General features: G+C 35.9%; 1 protein-coding gene across 17 annotated transcripts in view; it reads right to left on the reverse strand.

Moving 5' to 3' along the window:
• The window catches only part of C2CD5 (C2 calcium dependent domain containing 5), an 86,026-nt gene that overhangs the window by 24,491 nt on the left and 43,894 nt on the right, over nt 1-17,641 (reverse strand). For all 17 annotated transcript variants that reach the window (XM_043880943.1, XM_043880942.1, XM_043880941.1 and 14 more), the window contains 4 exons: nt 14,313-14,427; nt 11,773-11,868; nt 5,872-6,063; nt 2,273-2,459 (listed from right to left, as the gene is read on the reverse strand). In XM_043880943.1, coding sequence (XP_043736878.1) covers nt 2,273-2,459; nt 5,872-6,063; nt 11,773-11,868; nt 14,313-14,427 — 590 coding nt within the window. The remainder of the gene's footprint in view (nt 1-2,272; nt 2,460-5,871; nt 6,064-11,772; nt 11,869-14,312; nt 14,428-17,641) is intronic.

Consider the following 17,641-nt stretch of genomic DNA (forward strand, 5'->3'; position numbering starts at 1 on the left):
CAAAGGACTAGAATGGAGAAAAAAGAAGACAATTCTTATAACTCTGGATAGTTGCATAAATTCTAAGAGTTGTTGTTGTTACTAAAATTTTTAAATGACTGCCAATTTTGTTAAAGTCCATCCTGGAAAGCGTGTGGTGCTCTATGAAGTCTGGTCCCCAGAAGCTCTTTCTCCTGGTCTGTTCACATGACTGGACCCACAACCCAGTCTCTGATGCTCAAGCTTAGAATGCCCTCCACACCATATGAAGCCTTAGTGCACCATCTCTTAACAGTTTCTTAACTGCATTCACTAATGAGGCAACAACTCAGAATGGCTGAGAACACAACTCTGGAACTACACAGGCCTGTATTTGAAACTGAGTTCTGGTATGTGCAACCATATCACTTTGGAGAAATCTCAGTCTATAATGGCATCTGTCTTCTCTTGCAAAGTTAAAATGATGTCACATTCCTTCCAGAGCAGTGCAGTGCCAGATACCCAGGAGACATTCATCAGAGATTACCTATTGTGAAAGCTACTCTTGGGACCTTGAGATTCAGGTGTACAGACTTAAAAAGTCTCCAACAGTTACAATGAGTGTCCCTAGTGATCAAGAAGAAAAGATCAGTAAGAATCAGAAAAGGCAGTATTTGAGGCAGGAATGAAGAATTATACCTGGGTCACAAACTAGTTTCCTGGGGCTCAACCATCAGAAGTACTTTCTGCAATTGGCACACTGTTCTTTAAACTTTAGAATCCAACCAAGCTCTTAGTCCCCAAGACACCCACCAATCACTGCAGTTCTGTATTCAGCCCAACTACATTTTTAAGTTATGTCCTCACTAAGCATGAGTTTTTAGATAGGTCATTGAAATATCAAATATTTTAATATGAATCCAACTGCTTTTATTATCACTATAAATTTCGCTTGTTTTAAAAAAGTGAAATTTCCTAATTAATCACCGTCACACAATTATCACCTACTTATAGAAATTTGCATATTTGCTCTTATAGAAAGAACAGATGAAGCAGGAAATAATTTAGCATTTTAGTCTACAAATGCATACAGAGAAAAAGAATCCAAGCTTCATAAATTTCTTAAAATTAAATGTCTACGCATGTCTCCAAGATGACAAAAAAATTCCAGTTTGAAAAGTACTGGTGACGCAGACAAAAATTCTGGCTGGCAAAGTGTCGAGAATATGAGAGAACTGCCATAAATATTTTGCAGACATCTAGTTCTCCGGGTCTCAGGCTACTTATAAAAGCAGTTCTCACTTTCCCCACTGATAATGTTTTGTGTGTGTGTGTGTGAGTAGCTCAGTCATATCCAACTCTGCAACCCCATGGACTATAGACCGCCAGACTCTTCTGTCCATGGGATTCTCCAGGCAAGAATACTGAAGTGGGTAGCTATCCCCATCTCCAGGGGATCTTCCTGACCCAGGGGTCAAACCTGGGTTTCCTGCACTGCAAGCAGATTATTTACCACTGAGTCACCAGGGAAGTCCCCGTCAGAACTTACTTTCTAATGCATGAAGATTCACATGAAGCCAAGACAAAGAGCTTTTTGCTGCCTCACAATTTACTGGCACTTCAGAAACACACAATTTTACAGCATACTCTGCTGCTGACTATTGTTGCATGTATCTCAGATGTATTGATTTTCTCCATTAAAAAAAGAGATTCTTTTAGCACAGTGGTCCTCCCTGCTAAGGAGTGGTTCTGCCCCCTAAAGGACACCTGGTGATGACTGGGGATGGTTTGGGTTGTCAGTTGTCACACTGTATAGGAGGCTATTAGCATCTAGTGGACCAAAGCCAGGGATGCTGCCAAACATCCCAAAATGAATAAGACAGCCCCATATAACAGAGTTATACAGCCCCAAATTTTAACAATGCTGAGAAGGAAAAACCCTGTGTTAGCAATGTATAAACAATAATAAAGTCCAGACAATGGTGGCCAACTTACAAAATAAGGTCTACATGGTAATTCTTAGAAATGTAGCTATATGAATTATAATCTGAATACAAAAATAGAATAATAACATAAATATAAATTTAGATAATAGTTTATTAATTTAATTTCAAATAATAATTTCATAAAGAAATATAAAAGTACCTGAAAGTCTATCACTGGATTTCTTTTCTTCTTATAATGTCCCTAGGCCCTTAGAAGTCTTAATGCCAATTTTTTAGCTAAGTCTTCTTAAAAGACTCTTTGAATCACCTAAAACAGAATCTACAACTACATGAATCACAAAACAAAAATAAAACATCTTGAAACTTACCGCTAAGCCCATCAACATATTTTCGCCCACTGTGATCTGAATTCTCAGTCCAAATAAAGCATTCATTGCTTTGAGTTTTAGTTTATTCATTAGCTGAGTATGCACTTCGTATTCCATAAATGGCAAGAGATTACTGATGGCTGTGGCATTTGCTTCTGCCTGTGCCTTCTTTTTTAAGCGACACAACCTATAAAGGAAAATAATGTAGTCAGTGGACAGTGTTCCTGATACCATCTTAAGCAATATCCAGTTTTTAAAACTTCCTAAAAATGTGCTTGATGAAAAACATTTACTTGTTTCAGATGGGCTTATTACGTTTTATCAATAATCCTTTCTGCCATTTTTTCACTGTATACACTTTTGCTAAAAGTCCCATTTCAATAAACAAAAGGAAAAAAACTCTCAAAATCTCTAGAAATGAAACAAATAGTAATCAAAATCATCACAGAATATAATTTTAAATCTTAGGTTTCATAACTCCACATGATCATATAATGGGCGGACAACAGAGAAAAAAACTTAATTTACTCATTAAAAGAATATAAAACTTGAGTATCTACCATGTGCCAGGCACTGTTCTAGGTGGTGAGCAATGATCAAGGAATAAAACACAGACCCCCTGCTCATGACTGTATTCCAGGGGAGGAGTAATATAAAAAGACAAAGAAACAAAGCAAATGCAGATAATGCCTAAGAATCAGGTGTGTGCAGAAAATAAACCAGGTGAAGAAAGAATTGGACAGAGGCTTCAGAGCAGAGATAACACCTGAGCCAGGATCTTAAAGACAAGATGGAATTGGGACTGCTGGAGAAAGACAATGATGGAATGAAGCTGGCATAATAAAAGAACCAAAAAAAGTGAGCAAGGGTGAGGGCGGCACAGAGGAGGATGCAGTTAAGCATGGGCATGAATGTGTCAGGATTGGTCATGGTGAGGAGTTTGATTTTATTCTACCAGCAATGGAAACCCCAGATAGATTTTAAGAAGTAACATGACCTATTGTGTATTTTAGGACATCATTTACACTGCTACACAGAGAATGGTACAAAGAGAACTGATGTGGGGATGGTGAACAAGAGCTACTTAGGTGACAGACAACAAAAGCTTGGACTAAAAAGTTGACTGAAAAGATGAAGAGAAGATCCCCAAACTGGTAAGCCAGGCTGCTCAGGCCAGTAGTTTTCAAATACCGGCTTGCATCACAACCACCCGGAGGGCTTGTTAAAAAACACATGCTGGGCTCCATCCCTAGTGTTTCTGAGTTAACAGTTCTGGCACAGAGCCTCAATTTGCATTTCTATACATTCCCCAGGGATGGTGATGCTATTGGTCTAAGGGCCACATCTGAGAACTGTTGAAGAAGACTACCTAAAACAAGGAAAAAAGAAAAAAACAAAACTGGATAAACTATGTACTTTTAAAAATCTTCCTAAAAGTATCACAGGATCAGGGCAAGGGGCAATACAAGGTATAAATATAAGTAGGTAGTATAAGGAAGTGATTTTGTGGTGGTGAACAGCTGTGTATCTTGACTGTGATGGTGGTTTACACAATCTACTTGTTGGATAAAACTGCATAGACATATACACACATACACACACACACACACACACACACACAAATCCTTAAATGAATGCAAGTATTCAAAATGTAAAACTGATGCAGGTTTGGAGCATAGTTAAAGCCACTGTAACAGGGTCAATATCCTAGCTGATACCCCACTACAGCTGTGTAAGATGCCACCAACCGGGGAAGCTAGGACTTTGTACAATACTCGCCAAAGCAAGTAAAACACAACGAACAATAACCAGCAGAAACAACAGGAAAAAAAATTTTTAGATATTAAAATCATCAGTTACAGAATCAAACAAAGACTACAGTATGTGGTATTAGATTTGAAAAAGAATAAAATACAACTTCTGGAAATAAAAAATCAAAAATTTTAAACCCAATTATTACACATAACAGCACATTAAAGACAGCTGAAGACAAAAACTAAAGAACTGAAAGATGAGAAAATATCCAAAATGTAACATAAAGAAATAAAAAGATTAAAAATATAAACAAGAAAGTAACAGACATAGAGGAGGCAGTCAGAAAGTGTCACATACTTTAATTGGAATATCAAGACGAGAGAACAGATGAATCACAAAACTAACCTAAAATTTTTTAAAACACATGAAAGATACCAATCTATAAATTCAAGATGTCCAAGGTGTAACAACTAGGATAAAGAGAACTCCATGCCTAACACTCTACAGGGAAACTGAAGAAAACCGAAGACAAATAAAATAGCTTGCACACAGCCTGAGGGAAAAAAATAGACAAATTTCAAAAGAAGAACAGTTAGTCTAATAGGTTATTTCTCAACAGTTGCAATGAAGGCCAGAAGGCAGTGGAAGAGTATCTTCAATGTGCTTAAAGAAAATAACTGCTAGCCAAAGATACTGTTTAAAGATAAAATGGACTCATTTTCAGACACATAAAAATAGTTGATCATCAATAGATCCATCAAAAAAATACTCAAGATAACTCAGGTGAAAGAAACAATTCTAAATGGAAGGTCTAAGGTGCAAGAGGGAATGAAAGCAAAAAGGAAATAGATTAGAAATATATTTTAGAAGAAAATGTAACATGCCTTTGAAATAACTCTGATGTGGGGAGGTTAGGAAAGAGAACAATGTTTAAGAATACCATATTTGCAATGAAGAACTGAATAGAGCAAGTACCACTTATGAAAACAGGAAAGACCAATATGAAAGAAATGGATAAAATCAGCAGTTCAATAAGGAACAAGTATGAGATGCTTATAAAAGTGGGGTGTAAAGTAGACAGCAAAGTATATGGGTCTGAAGCTCAGAAGTAAGTTCTGAACTAGAGCTATAAATTTGGGAGTCCTAGAGTTACAGACAGAATACAGATAGATAGGAGTTGATGACTTCAACTAGGGAAAGAGCTTTGAGAAGAGGGTCTGAACTCATGGCTCTCAAGGAACAAGAAATGAGGAGGAATGAAGACTACATGTAAAGGTAGGAAAAAAGAGGAAGTGTGGCATTGTGAAGCCATGAATTTCAAGGAGAAAATGATCAGCTGTGTGATTACTGCTGAGACCTTCAGTAAAATGAGGACAGAAATGCTCCATGGATTTGGCAGCCTGGCAGTTAGTGACCTAGATAGCTGCAGCTGTTTCCTGTGTGCCTTCCAATGTCCTATTCCAGCACACTTTAAGCAGAACTCTTAACAGCTAACTGAAATTGTTAAACAAAACAAAACAAAACAAAACACCATATAGCACCATTCTTAAAAAGAACAAAAAGTCAGCTTCCAAAATATATCAGTTATTTAACATCATTAAAGCATACTGAGTCACATCCCTCACCTCTGACAGGTTAGTTAATAATCTTCATAATAATAAACATTTGTACCTAATTTCAATGTTTAAGACTGCTTTTGCATACAAGTTTATCTAAGTCTCATAAACAGGATTATTTTTCCTTCCCATTTTCCATACAGTAAAATCATATGGATCAAATATGTCTATTGGACTTTATACTCTATATTCCTTCAAGGACCCCAAGTACTGTCTTCACAAACATACCTTGCTTGAATGAGACAACCTTTTCCAATAACTGTTGCATCCACTGGGAGGTCTATGGTTGTGAAGAGAACATCAGGAACTTTTTGTTTCCTGCAGTTATTGCAGTATGTGAGATGAGCTGGAAACGGCATATTCAGTTCATCATATGGTATATGGCAAAATCCACAGCCTGCAGGCAAATTTTCTTCTAGCCTATATGGATACATTAAGGGGAAAAAAGGCATTCTTGAAAAGTCTATGCATTTTTCCAAAAACAAATACTAACTATCCAGTACTTGTGTACAAAGTATATCATAACTTTGACCATAATACTTACCACTATGATTGATAAGAAATAAACAGGAAATCAGAACCACACACTCTGTTATGAAAGAAGAGGCTTATACAAGTAGTAAGCCATTTTCTATCAATTATGTCATTTTTTATTTATTTTTTTAATTAGGGGATAATTGCTTTACAGAATTTCGTTGTTTTCTGTCAAACCTCAACATGAATCAGCCATCGGTATACATATGTCCCCTCCCTGAATTCTTATGTTTGATGACCTGACAAAAACCACTATTATTCCAATGGTTTCTCCTTTAGGATACAACATAAAAATGAAAGGTTGATGTATGACAGAAATCAAACCAATATTGCAAACCAATCATCAATCAACTAAAAATTAAATATTTTTTAAAATGGCTAGATAATAAGAGTGATATGCTTTTATTATCTGAAAAGATAATACACATAAAATCAGAAAATAATGCCTAAGGGAAAAAACCAATTTGAAAAAAATCTACAGTTAGAAACAAATTTAAGAGGGGAAAAAAAAAGTTAAAGCTAGGCATACTCTAAAGTTTCTAATTTCTAATGTCTGTTGTACCTTTTCAGAGAAACCAAAACACCTGTGTTTCAGAAATGAATATCCATCATACTGCACAAATAAACGACCCACAAACTTTCCATTCACTGTAAAATGTCTACTGTAATAGGCTGTTTATGAAATCATTCTAGAATGATTAAGTCTTTTTTCAGTCATTAAATCGGAAGAAATGAGAAGAATAGGAAGGGAAGAGGGAAACTCCACGGACAACAGCAGGATTTCACACAGTCACATCCATGGCTCTGAAAAGATATGGGTTCTCAATTCTGTTCCATCTAAAAGTTTACAAGTTACTATACCTCCCAGGAATCAGGCTTTGCACAGATTCTTTGTATACATTATTTCACAGAATTTTCTCAGTAAGCCTCTAAATTAAATTAAGTTTCTCCCAAATATTTTACTGTTGGGATGGCATTCTGGCCTATTAGAAGTAACAGGGGAAACAGATATAAGCAGAGCTGTGAGCCTGAGCAAGTCATTTAACCTCTGAGAGTCTCCTCTATAAAACTGGAACAACAGTATCTACCTAGAAAGGTTCTTTTTTTTTTTAAAGATTAAGTAAGAAAACTATAGCTAAATGCACACCCCCTTCAATATAACACCAAGCACAGGGAAACAAAAACTAGTTTCATTTGGCCTGAAACCAAGCTGAGATGCTAAGTCATTTGCTCAGTCACAAAAAGTACTAAGTAGCAGACCTCAGATTTTAACGCCAGTTTGTTTGAATCCAAAGCCCACGTGGTACAAGGGGAACACAGAAAGATGAAAAGATGAAAATTGGGACAATTTTTTTTTTTTTTTTTGAAAATTGGGACAATTTTTAACCAAATAACTCCCAGGTGGGAGTTATTTGAACACAGGTGGTGTATCATAAAGCATAAAGAATAAGAGTGCTAAAATGTATGACGTTCAGTTCAGTCAGTTGCTCAGTTGTGTCTGACTCTCTGAACCCCATGGACTGCATGACATGAGGCTTCCCGGTCCATCACCAACTCCCAGAGCTTGCTCAAACTCCTGTCCATCGAGCTGATAATGCTATCCAACCATCTCATTTTGGTTGGGAGTCATTCCCTCCTCCTCCTGCCTTCAATCCTTCCCAGCATCAGGGTCTTTTCCAGTGAGTCAGTTATTGGAGCTTTAGCTTCAGCATCAGTCCTTCCAATGAATATTCAGGTTTAATTTCCTTTAGGATTACCTGGTTTGATCTCCTTGCTGTACAAGGAAATATTAAGAGTCTTCTCCAACATCACAGTTTAAAAGCATCAGTTCTTCGGCATTCAGCTCCCTTTATGGTCCCCTCTCACATCCATACATGACTACTGGAAAAACCATTCCTTTGACTAGATGGACTTTAGTCAGCAAAGTAATGTCTCTGCTTTTTACTATGCTGTCTAGGTTGGTCATAGCTTTTCTTCCAAGGAGAAAGCGTCTTTTAATTTCATGCCTGCAGTCACCACCTGCAGTGATTTTGGAGCCCAAGAAAATAAAGTCCGTCATGTTTCCATTGTTTTCCCATCTATTTGCCATGAAGTGATGGGACCAGATGCCATGATCTTAGTTTTCTGGATGCTGAGTTTTAAGCCAGCTTTTTCACTCTCCTCTTTCACTTCATCAAGAGGCTCTTTAGTTCCTCTTTACTTTCTGCCATAAGGATGGTGTCATCTGCATATCTGAGGTGATTGATATTTCTCCCGGCAAACTTGATTCCAGCTTGTGCTTCACCCAGTCTGGCATTTTGCATGATGGACTCTGTATATAAGTTAAATAAGCAGGGTGACAACATACAACCTTGACGTACTCCTTTCCCTATTTGGAACCCAGTCTGTTGCTGGCTCCATGTCCAGTTCTAACTGTTGCTTCTTGACCTGCATACGGATTTCTCAGGAGGCAGGCAAGGTTGTCTGGTATTTCCATCTCTTGAAGAATTTTCCACAGTTTGTTGTGATCCACACAGTCAAAGGCTTTGGTACAGTCAATGAAACAGATTTTTTCTGGAATTCTCTTGCTTTTTCTATGATCTTGGCAATTTCTATGATGTTGGCAATTTGGTCTCTGGTTCCTCTGCCTTTTCTAAATCCAGCTTGAACACCTGGAAGTTCATTGTTCACGTACTGTTGAAACCTAGCTTGGAGAATTTTGAGCATTACTTTGGTACTATGTGAGATGAGTGCAATTGTGTGGTAGTTTGAACATTCTTTGGCATTGCCTTTCTTTGGAATTGAAATAAAAACTGACCTTTTCCAGTCTTGTGGCCACTGCTGAGTTTTCCAAATTTGCTGGCATAATGAGTGCAGCACTTTCACAGCATCATCTTTTAGGATTTGGAATAGCTCAGCTGGAATTCCATCACCTCCACTAGCTTTGTTCATAGTGATGATTCCTAAGGCCCACTTGACTTCACATACCAGGATGTCTGGTTCTAGGTGAGTGATCACATCATTGTGGTTATCTGGGTCTTTAAGATCTTTTTTGTATATTTCTGTGTATTCTTGTCACCTCTTCTTAATATCTTCTGCTTCTGTTAGGTCCATACCATTTCTGCCCTTTAGTGTGCCCATCTTTGCATGAAATGTTCCCCTGGTGTCTTTAATTTTCTTAAAGAGATATCTAGTCTTTGCCATTCTATTGTTTTCCTCTGTTTCTTTGCATTGATCAGTTAGGAAGGTTTTCTTATCTCTCCTTGCTATTTTTTGGAACTCTGCATTCAGATGGATTATCTTTCCTTTTCTCCTTTGCCTTTCACTTCTCTTCTTTGCTCAGCTATTTGTAAGGCTTCCTCAGATAACCATGTTGCCTTTCTGCATTTTGTGACTGGTGATGGACGTAAAGTCCAATGCTGTAAAGTACAATATTGCATAGAAACCTGGAATGTTAGGTCCATGAATCAAGGTTAATTGGAAGTGTTCAAACAGGAGATGGCAAGAGTGAACATCGACATTTCAGGATCAGTGAACTAAAATGGACTGAAATGGGCGAATTTAATTCAGATAACCATTATATCTACTATTATATCTATTATATCTATATTATACCTATTATATCTACTCATGAGCAAGAATCCCTTAGAAGAAATGGAGTAGCCTTCATAGTCAACAAAAGAATCCAAAATGCATGCTTGGGTGTAATATCAAAAATGACAGAATGATCCCTGTTTATTTCCAAGGCAAACCATTCAATATCACAGTAATCCAAATCTATGCCCCAACCACTTATGCTAAAGAAGCTGACTGGTTCTGTGAAGACCTATAAGACCTTCTAGAACTAACACCAAAAAAAGATGTCCTTTTCATCATAGGGGACTGGAATGCAAAAGTAGAAAGTCATGAGATACCTGTAGTAACAGGCAAGTTTGGCCTTAGAGTACAAAATGAAGCAGGGCAAAGGCTAACAGAGTTTTGCCAAGAGAATGCATTGGTCATAGCAAACACCTTCTTCCAACAACACAAAAGACTACTCTACACATGGACATCACCAGACGGTCAACACCAAAATCAGATTTTTGCAGCTGAAGGTGGAAAAGCTCTATACAATCAGCAAAAACAAGACCAGGAGTTGACTGTGGCTCCGATCATGAACTTCTTATTGCAAAATTCAGACTTAAATTGAAGAAAGTAGGGAAAACCACTAGACCATTCAGGTATGATTAATCAAATCCCTTACGATTATGCAGTGGAAGTGACAAATAGATTTAAGGGATTAGATCTGACAGAGTGACTGAAGAACTATGGATGGAGGTTTATAATACTGTACAGGGGGCAGGGATCAAAACCATCCCAAAGAAAAAGAAATGCAAAAAAAGTATGAAAACATTTGAAATACAAAATGTACAAAATGGATAATCTCTAAATACTGACATCCTAGGGAATTTTTTTCTTCCTTCTACTCCTACATTTTTTCTTTAGTAAGCACTAATAATTTCCTGTGTCCATCCAAGCCATAATATGGAAACAATCAAACTGCATGAGAAAGGCTGTTCGTTAAATTAGGCTTCTACCTACTAAAGAATGGAAGCTACCAACACAAGCAAGAACTATTTGGCAGCACTGGGACAACTCACCGGCAAAGTCAGTTTTCTCAACAGAATATTCCAATTGTTTAGTATACTTCAAAATGTCCAACCTTCACTTTCCTATTATTTACCATGACTTTTAATGCTCTGAAACATATTATGGTCAAAATCTATTTTTAATACTGACAAAAGAAGAAACTGACCAAGGTCTTCGTAATGTATCTTTCTTGGCTACACAGAGACTTGTAAATTTTTACTAAATTTGATAACACATAGATTTTTTTTTTGGCTTTCTTCCTTAATATATACTAATATATTAATACTGCGGAAAAATATGCATAGTGTTAGGTAAGAAGTATTTAAGATTTATATTATTCAGGCAAGCTCTGGTATCAAACTTACAGCTTTCTGTACATATAGTTGATAACCTCATCTTTTTATTTATGGACACTAACAGATTAAAGGAACTGATAATCAAATAAACCAAAAAGTAGTTTCGTTTTACCTAATGCTTCCACTTTTACTTTCTCTTTCACATATCTTAAAGTCATATTTCACAAGGTTTTTATACATAATTGAAGCTTTTATACATAGTTTTCATACAACATAGTGTCTGTTGTGTAAATTAGGAACTTTCTTTATGGAAATTGTTTCATGACCTTTTCCTATTTTGGAGGTAAGAGAAAGGAAAAGAAAGGAAGAGAAAACTCAAAAGAAATTATTTCTACATTGTAGCAAACACAAAAATGTATACCTGAAATTCTTCAGTTGGTAATCATATGTGCCATTTACTGAGATCTTAGAAATAATAATGTGCGTCATGCAGTGCAGAACCCCATACTTCTTTGTTGCTAAGGTGTTGCTATGGATTAGGTAAAAACCAGTCAAGTGCCTGGTCCTGATTTCTGCACCACACCCCTGTAACCCGCCCTCATAGAGAAGGATCATCCCAGCTCTGAGAAGAAGAAAGTCAAACTCTCCCTTCTCTACCCTTAAGGAAAATAAGCCATGCTGTCGTGACAACCTCGGTTCCAAACAGCCCTCCACGGTGCCATCCTGCAAAAATCTAGGGTTCAGTACAGCTGCCGTGCCGGATGCAGATAAAATACAGACCTCTTCACTACAAAAAAAGAAAAAAAAAAAAAAAACAAGTTAATATTTTCAGGCAGTCTAACTTTGGAAAATGTTAAATATCAAAGTCATTACCAAGGTGACAATTTAAATTTAAGATAGACTTTACTAAATATTATCATCACAGGATTACCTCCTAAATCTAGGATAGAAAATAGAAGTAATATTGTTAAAACGAAGAGGAAGAGTATTATTTATCACTTAAAAATTGTAAAAGATATAGTATTGTTAGTGACAATGCCTTTAAAATATGGCAAAGCTTATAAAGACTGGAATGTTTCAAAATAATGGTAGTAACAAATTATATTGCTGGATATAGCAACAGCCCACTAAACTGTAATAAAATACTCTTTAAATGAATATTGAATTTTATTAAAATTATTCTAAAAGCACAACTATAAATATCTATATTGCTTTAGCTTAATTTAAACTTAATAATAAAAAGACAACTGACACAAACATCCAAAGTATACTAGACAGAGCTTAAGCTACATTATATTATATATGTGATAAAAACTGGTTTTCCAAAGAATTCTCTGAAACTCTTTATTACATATTACCCAACTTGAAAGTCAAAAAACAATCAACATAATTATTGAATTATGAATGAGATCACCCAAAGCTAATGTGAAAAGTAGCAATCTAGGGACAATACACTTGAAACAAAGTAAATGGACAAGAAGCAAGGCCATAATAGAATGATCTGCAAGAGGCCAGGCTTCTAATGGTTAAATGCACACTAAGAATATAAAAAACACACAAAGCCACAGAAGGTGCTGAATCAAAGAGCTACTAGAGCAGGTGTGCATTTCAAGGTGTGCACTGCAGGGAACTGAGTCCAGTAACAGTAAGTAGGACAGGTTAGAACAGAAAAAACTAGTAAAGACAGGGTTTAAATACAAAGATTTTCTGAGGTCTCCAGGGAAAACAGAAGCTTACATCAGGTGAATGCAAACTTCTAAGTAAATGAATTAGACTCATTTCTGTAGACTCCTGCATCGGTGACTTATCTCCAGCAACTGAATCCACCCCTCTGGCCTTCTCCACATGCTACTCTTTTCACCCTGAAAACCCTCCCTATGCCTTTTCTCTTCGTTGCTATAACTCATCTCTCAAGACACAGTTCAAGCTTCAGTTACTTCATTAAAACTTTCTTCCAATCCTAACCTATGGCCCTCTAGGATCCTAAGATATCTTGGGATAGCTCTACCATAAAATGTATTATGCTTGTCATAATTCTCCAGAAGAATGTGAATCTGATGGTAAGAACTATGTCTTCTAAAACTATATCCCTAAGACCTGAAAGTATATGAAAATAAATCCACAAACAGAGCAAGACTATCTACTGGGAAGAAAGGCAGGATAAGCCTAACACGGTTAGTAGGTTAACAAAAGTAGAACAGCTACTATGAGAACAGAGCAGTTCAAGAGTGTAATATATACAAACGAGTACTCCTCAGCAATGAACAGGAACGGGTTCTTGCTAGAACTTAAGGTTCTAAAGTCTAAGTAAAGTTCCTAAGTAAGGAACTGGGAAAACTCTTGATTAAGAGGAGGGTCAAAACAAACCAGAAATAAATAAGCAAATGGGATGGGTAGGAAAATATCAGGTTGTGATCCAAGAGTGAAATTTTATGGTTTCAAATTTTTAAAGAGGAACAGTTTCATGTGATAATGAAGTCAAAATACGGTTGAAAGTCAACTGAGGATAGAGGACTTAAGAACGAGAAAGTACAATGCCAGGCTGTCAGAAGGGAAATAATTGTGTTTAACTGGAGGAGATGGGCAGGGCAGTTAATTAAGAAGAGCAGAAAAAAGTTTTGGAGGTAGAAAATCCTGAACAGTGGATTGGCACAGACTTAAATGGGGAAGAGGTTGTCCAAATGAAAGACAGGAGAAAAAGAAATTGAGAACTGAGAGTATGGAAGTCCCTTCCTAACTGGGTAGCGTTAGGGAGATTTGTTGGTAGGAAAAAGTTAAGTTATAGTTAATTAATGAAGGCAGAAAGAGTTTACAAATGAACTTGAAAGACACATGGCAGTTCATTTACAAAAGATTAAGGGTTTCAAAATCCCAGAGGAAGGAGCTGGTGGAGTCACAAACTGGAATACAGTAGGCCGGGAGTTAATACTTGCTGTGTGCCAGTATTATATTCTCATTTAATGCCTCAATAACCTTAACTGATAGGTAGTTATTGTCTCCAATGTATAAACTGAGGCTCGGAGGAGTAGAGCAATTTTCCTGAAGTTTCACATTAATTAAGCAGTAAAGATAGCATATGAACCTCCTCCTGATGTATTCTAAAAAAGCCCATGCTAACTGGATCAATCCACTTTTCTTCTTTTCTCCGTATCTGCATTAAAGCTTTTACCCTTTCAGATGACAATCTGTAAACTACAGCATCTAGAAAATCAAGTTGTTGTTATCATTTACCAGATGCTAGTTGATTCACTGTAGCCCACTACAGCATGACAGCCTAATGCTTTGGCATGGGATTTTATTTCTTGTCTGATTTCTGCCCACCATGCATCTCGAGTTTCTGGTTCATCTGAAAAATAAATTTTAAATCAGTTCACTACTCAATAGCACATTGTCTATTTGAACAAGAAATATGTAAAGTATGCATACTCTGGAAGGCAAAGAACTACTATTCTACAACAGGTTTTCAAACTTCACATCTTTAAAACGCTACTTCTCAAAAAGCTTATTAACATTTTCATTTAATGCTACTTCTCAAGAAGTTTAACATTTTAAACTCAGGTGCTAGAAAATAAATCACCTAGTTCTATTTCCTTTATTTCTTTAGGGCTATCTATAGGGATCTGTTTTATGAGATACAATTTGAAAGGTAGACCCAGAGTTTTCAGACTCTAATCTTAAACTAAAAGGACTTCCTATGTCTCACCTCACTGAGTGAGCACCTTGAGTCATATCCATAAATTTATTTTAAATTCTGATTTCATTTCCTGGTACTTAATTTTTAATAATGCAATACATTCTGGGATCTCTGCAAGGCATAGACTTATCAACATTAAAAAGCAGAAAGCCATCTGTAGCCATCCTTCTAAAGAGATGTGGGGTCCTGAAGCAAAGTGACAAGAAATAAAGGGACTGGCCAATTCAAAATAAAGAAAGCAAATACACTGAAAACATTAGCACAAAGAATCTAGTTAATGTACGTAAGGACAAATTTCAGAAAGAACACTGTAACTCCATATATGGCTCTGTCATTAAGAAAATGCTTTCAAATCACAGATCACATTTTATAACCATAGAGTAGCCCAACATTGCTTGCAATGGAGCATTATAGATGGAACATCTGTCACATACACTTCTAATTACTTGCAGTTAGCTGCAAACTACTGATGAACAGCAGCTGCATATATAGTTAACTTTTCATGTGCAAAGATGTTAAAAACAGAAACGGTCTATAATCAGCATATCCTAAATTGTTTCTCTTTTTGTGCCAATTCCATTTGGGAACAATTTGGAAAAGAAAAAACCTGATCAACTCTAAATAAGATGCTACGCTCTTACTGTAAATCTTTCACATTAAAAAGGCACTATTACGACTGAAAATCCAACAATCCAAAAGCCTTCTGAGTTTCTGTACATATGCAGTTTTCAAATACGTTTTTCAAAGTAAGTAGAATAAGTAGAATCATACTCACTAGTGAAATACTGAAGACAGCAAAGTAAACAAAGGTTAAAAGGCTTGTTATAGCTCACATTCCTATGGTGGAATTTTGTTTCCCCCACAGGGAGATCAGCAAAAAGAAGTGAGGAGGTAAAAACCAGAACTACAAATGATGCCAGCCAGTTCTTGCATTAAGGTCTTAGATCCAAGACCGTGCTACCCTAAAACTTTCTTTCAAAAAAGAAGAAAAAGACACAAAACTCCAGGAAATTGAGGAAAAGATCAAAGTATGAGATAAAGAAGGAAAAGAAATAGAAAATACTACAATATGGTGTTAGCAATCAATATTACGAATTCAGAAATGTGTGAGACAATTAGGTGGCCCTATTTTGCACATATGCTACTATGTTAAAGAATTTCTTCATATTCCTAGCTGAAATGTAGACATCAAGAGCACAAAAACAGTTTAATATCCATTCTCTCTTTTTAGGACATACACGTTTCCAGATCAATTTGGACATCTATTAACATCATCTTTTCCTAATAGTGAAATTTTATATCATAAGACAAACTATTTTCAACTAGTTGCTCCATCTATCAAATTACTTATGATTTTCTAAAAAGATAGCAAAAATAAGAACTATATCTCAGTTTAGAAAAAAATTATTTTCCTGAAAAACTATGTAAAATGAAAAGCTGACTTTCTAAGATATAATAGTAAAACCTGCAATTTACTTTTCAAATCATTCTGGAAGTTTACAATAATATTTACTAAGTCAAATAATCATATACTACGTTTTTATAAAAATAGATTTTCTCACATTAGGTTTGCCTACATCTTACTACATAGTAATACATGGTAGTTTTTCTGCTTTAAAACTTTTACAGGATGTAATCAACAGTATTATATTTTTTTTAATTAATGAAAAATTTGGAAGAAGCTACTTAAGTTCAAGATCTATTTATTTAGAAAGGCCAGCATGCCTAAATGGAAAAGTATGTAATAATAATTGCTATGAGATACATGTAACCACATAGAATACAAAGTTTTATCTACATCAAACTTACCTTGGTATAACACATAAAATAATCAGATAATTAAACCAAACACTATGAAAGAATAAGTGGCTGATTTAAAAAAACAAACAAAAAACCAACAAAAAGCTGAATGCAGCGCAAGTAGAGCATTCATACTCTTCTGACAAGTTCACAAGCAGCCTTTATTTTGACACATGAGCCACACAATTGCACAGGGGGATGCCACTGTTGTAGTTAATAAAGTATTTACAAGTTTAATAAAAGCTAAAGAGTTACATAACAGGAGGGCTAAGGAAGCAAATGGTGTTATATCCACACTCCAAAGAATTTCTTAAATTTGGTTTTTGGCTAAAGCAAAAGCTCAAAGAACGAAGGGTTTTGCAAAGCAGATTCAGCAGACAGGAGCCAGAAACAGTGGAAACTTTGGCGCATGCTTGGATCAGGTGACAGTACAGACTGAAAACTATGGCAGCTCACTGAAATGGTTACAGAAAGTAATGGCCCTAGATTCTAGGTGAAAGCGAGGCAAGCATACAGTAGGGAGCACTTCATCACAAACTCGTCATTGGATTAAAATAACTACCTACAACTGTGAGCAGGAAGTCAAAGCATGAATTTTTTGGCTATTAAATTTAGGGGTTAATTAAGATAAAATTAAGAAAAATCAATTTATTTAATATTACAGAAAAACTTGTTTTCAAAGCTTATCTCATACTTAATGCCAGAGATGAGCCACAGAATTTTCAAGTAGCAATCAGGATTCAGTTTAACTTACTAGTACTGAAAATTCAGAAACATCAGTATTTAATCTCTACTAATGGAAATCTTAACGCTTAAAAATGGCTAATTATACTTCTTATAGGAAATACATTAGTGAATCTGAACTGTTTTTTTCACCCTACAAAAGTAAAAACTGAGGATTTACCATACTTATATAAAAGGCAAAACAAAGAACCTGGCTTAAAAATTTACTGGCAACTATATACGCCTTATATGAAACTGGATACAATTTGTCACTTGAAGGATATACAGCTGAGATGTGAGGGTTGCAAATTAACATTTCAGAGATGTGAAGAAAAAATATCTT

This window comes from Cervus elaphus, chromosome 22 (assembly GCF_910594005.1).
Source record: "Cervus elaphus chromosome 22, mCerEla1.1, whole genome shotgun sequence".
Taxonomy (NCBI): domain Eukaryota; kingdom Metazoa; phylum Chordata; class Mammalia; order Artiodactyla; family Cervidae; genus Cervus; species Cervus elaphus.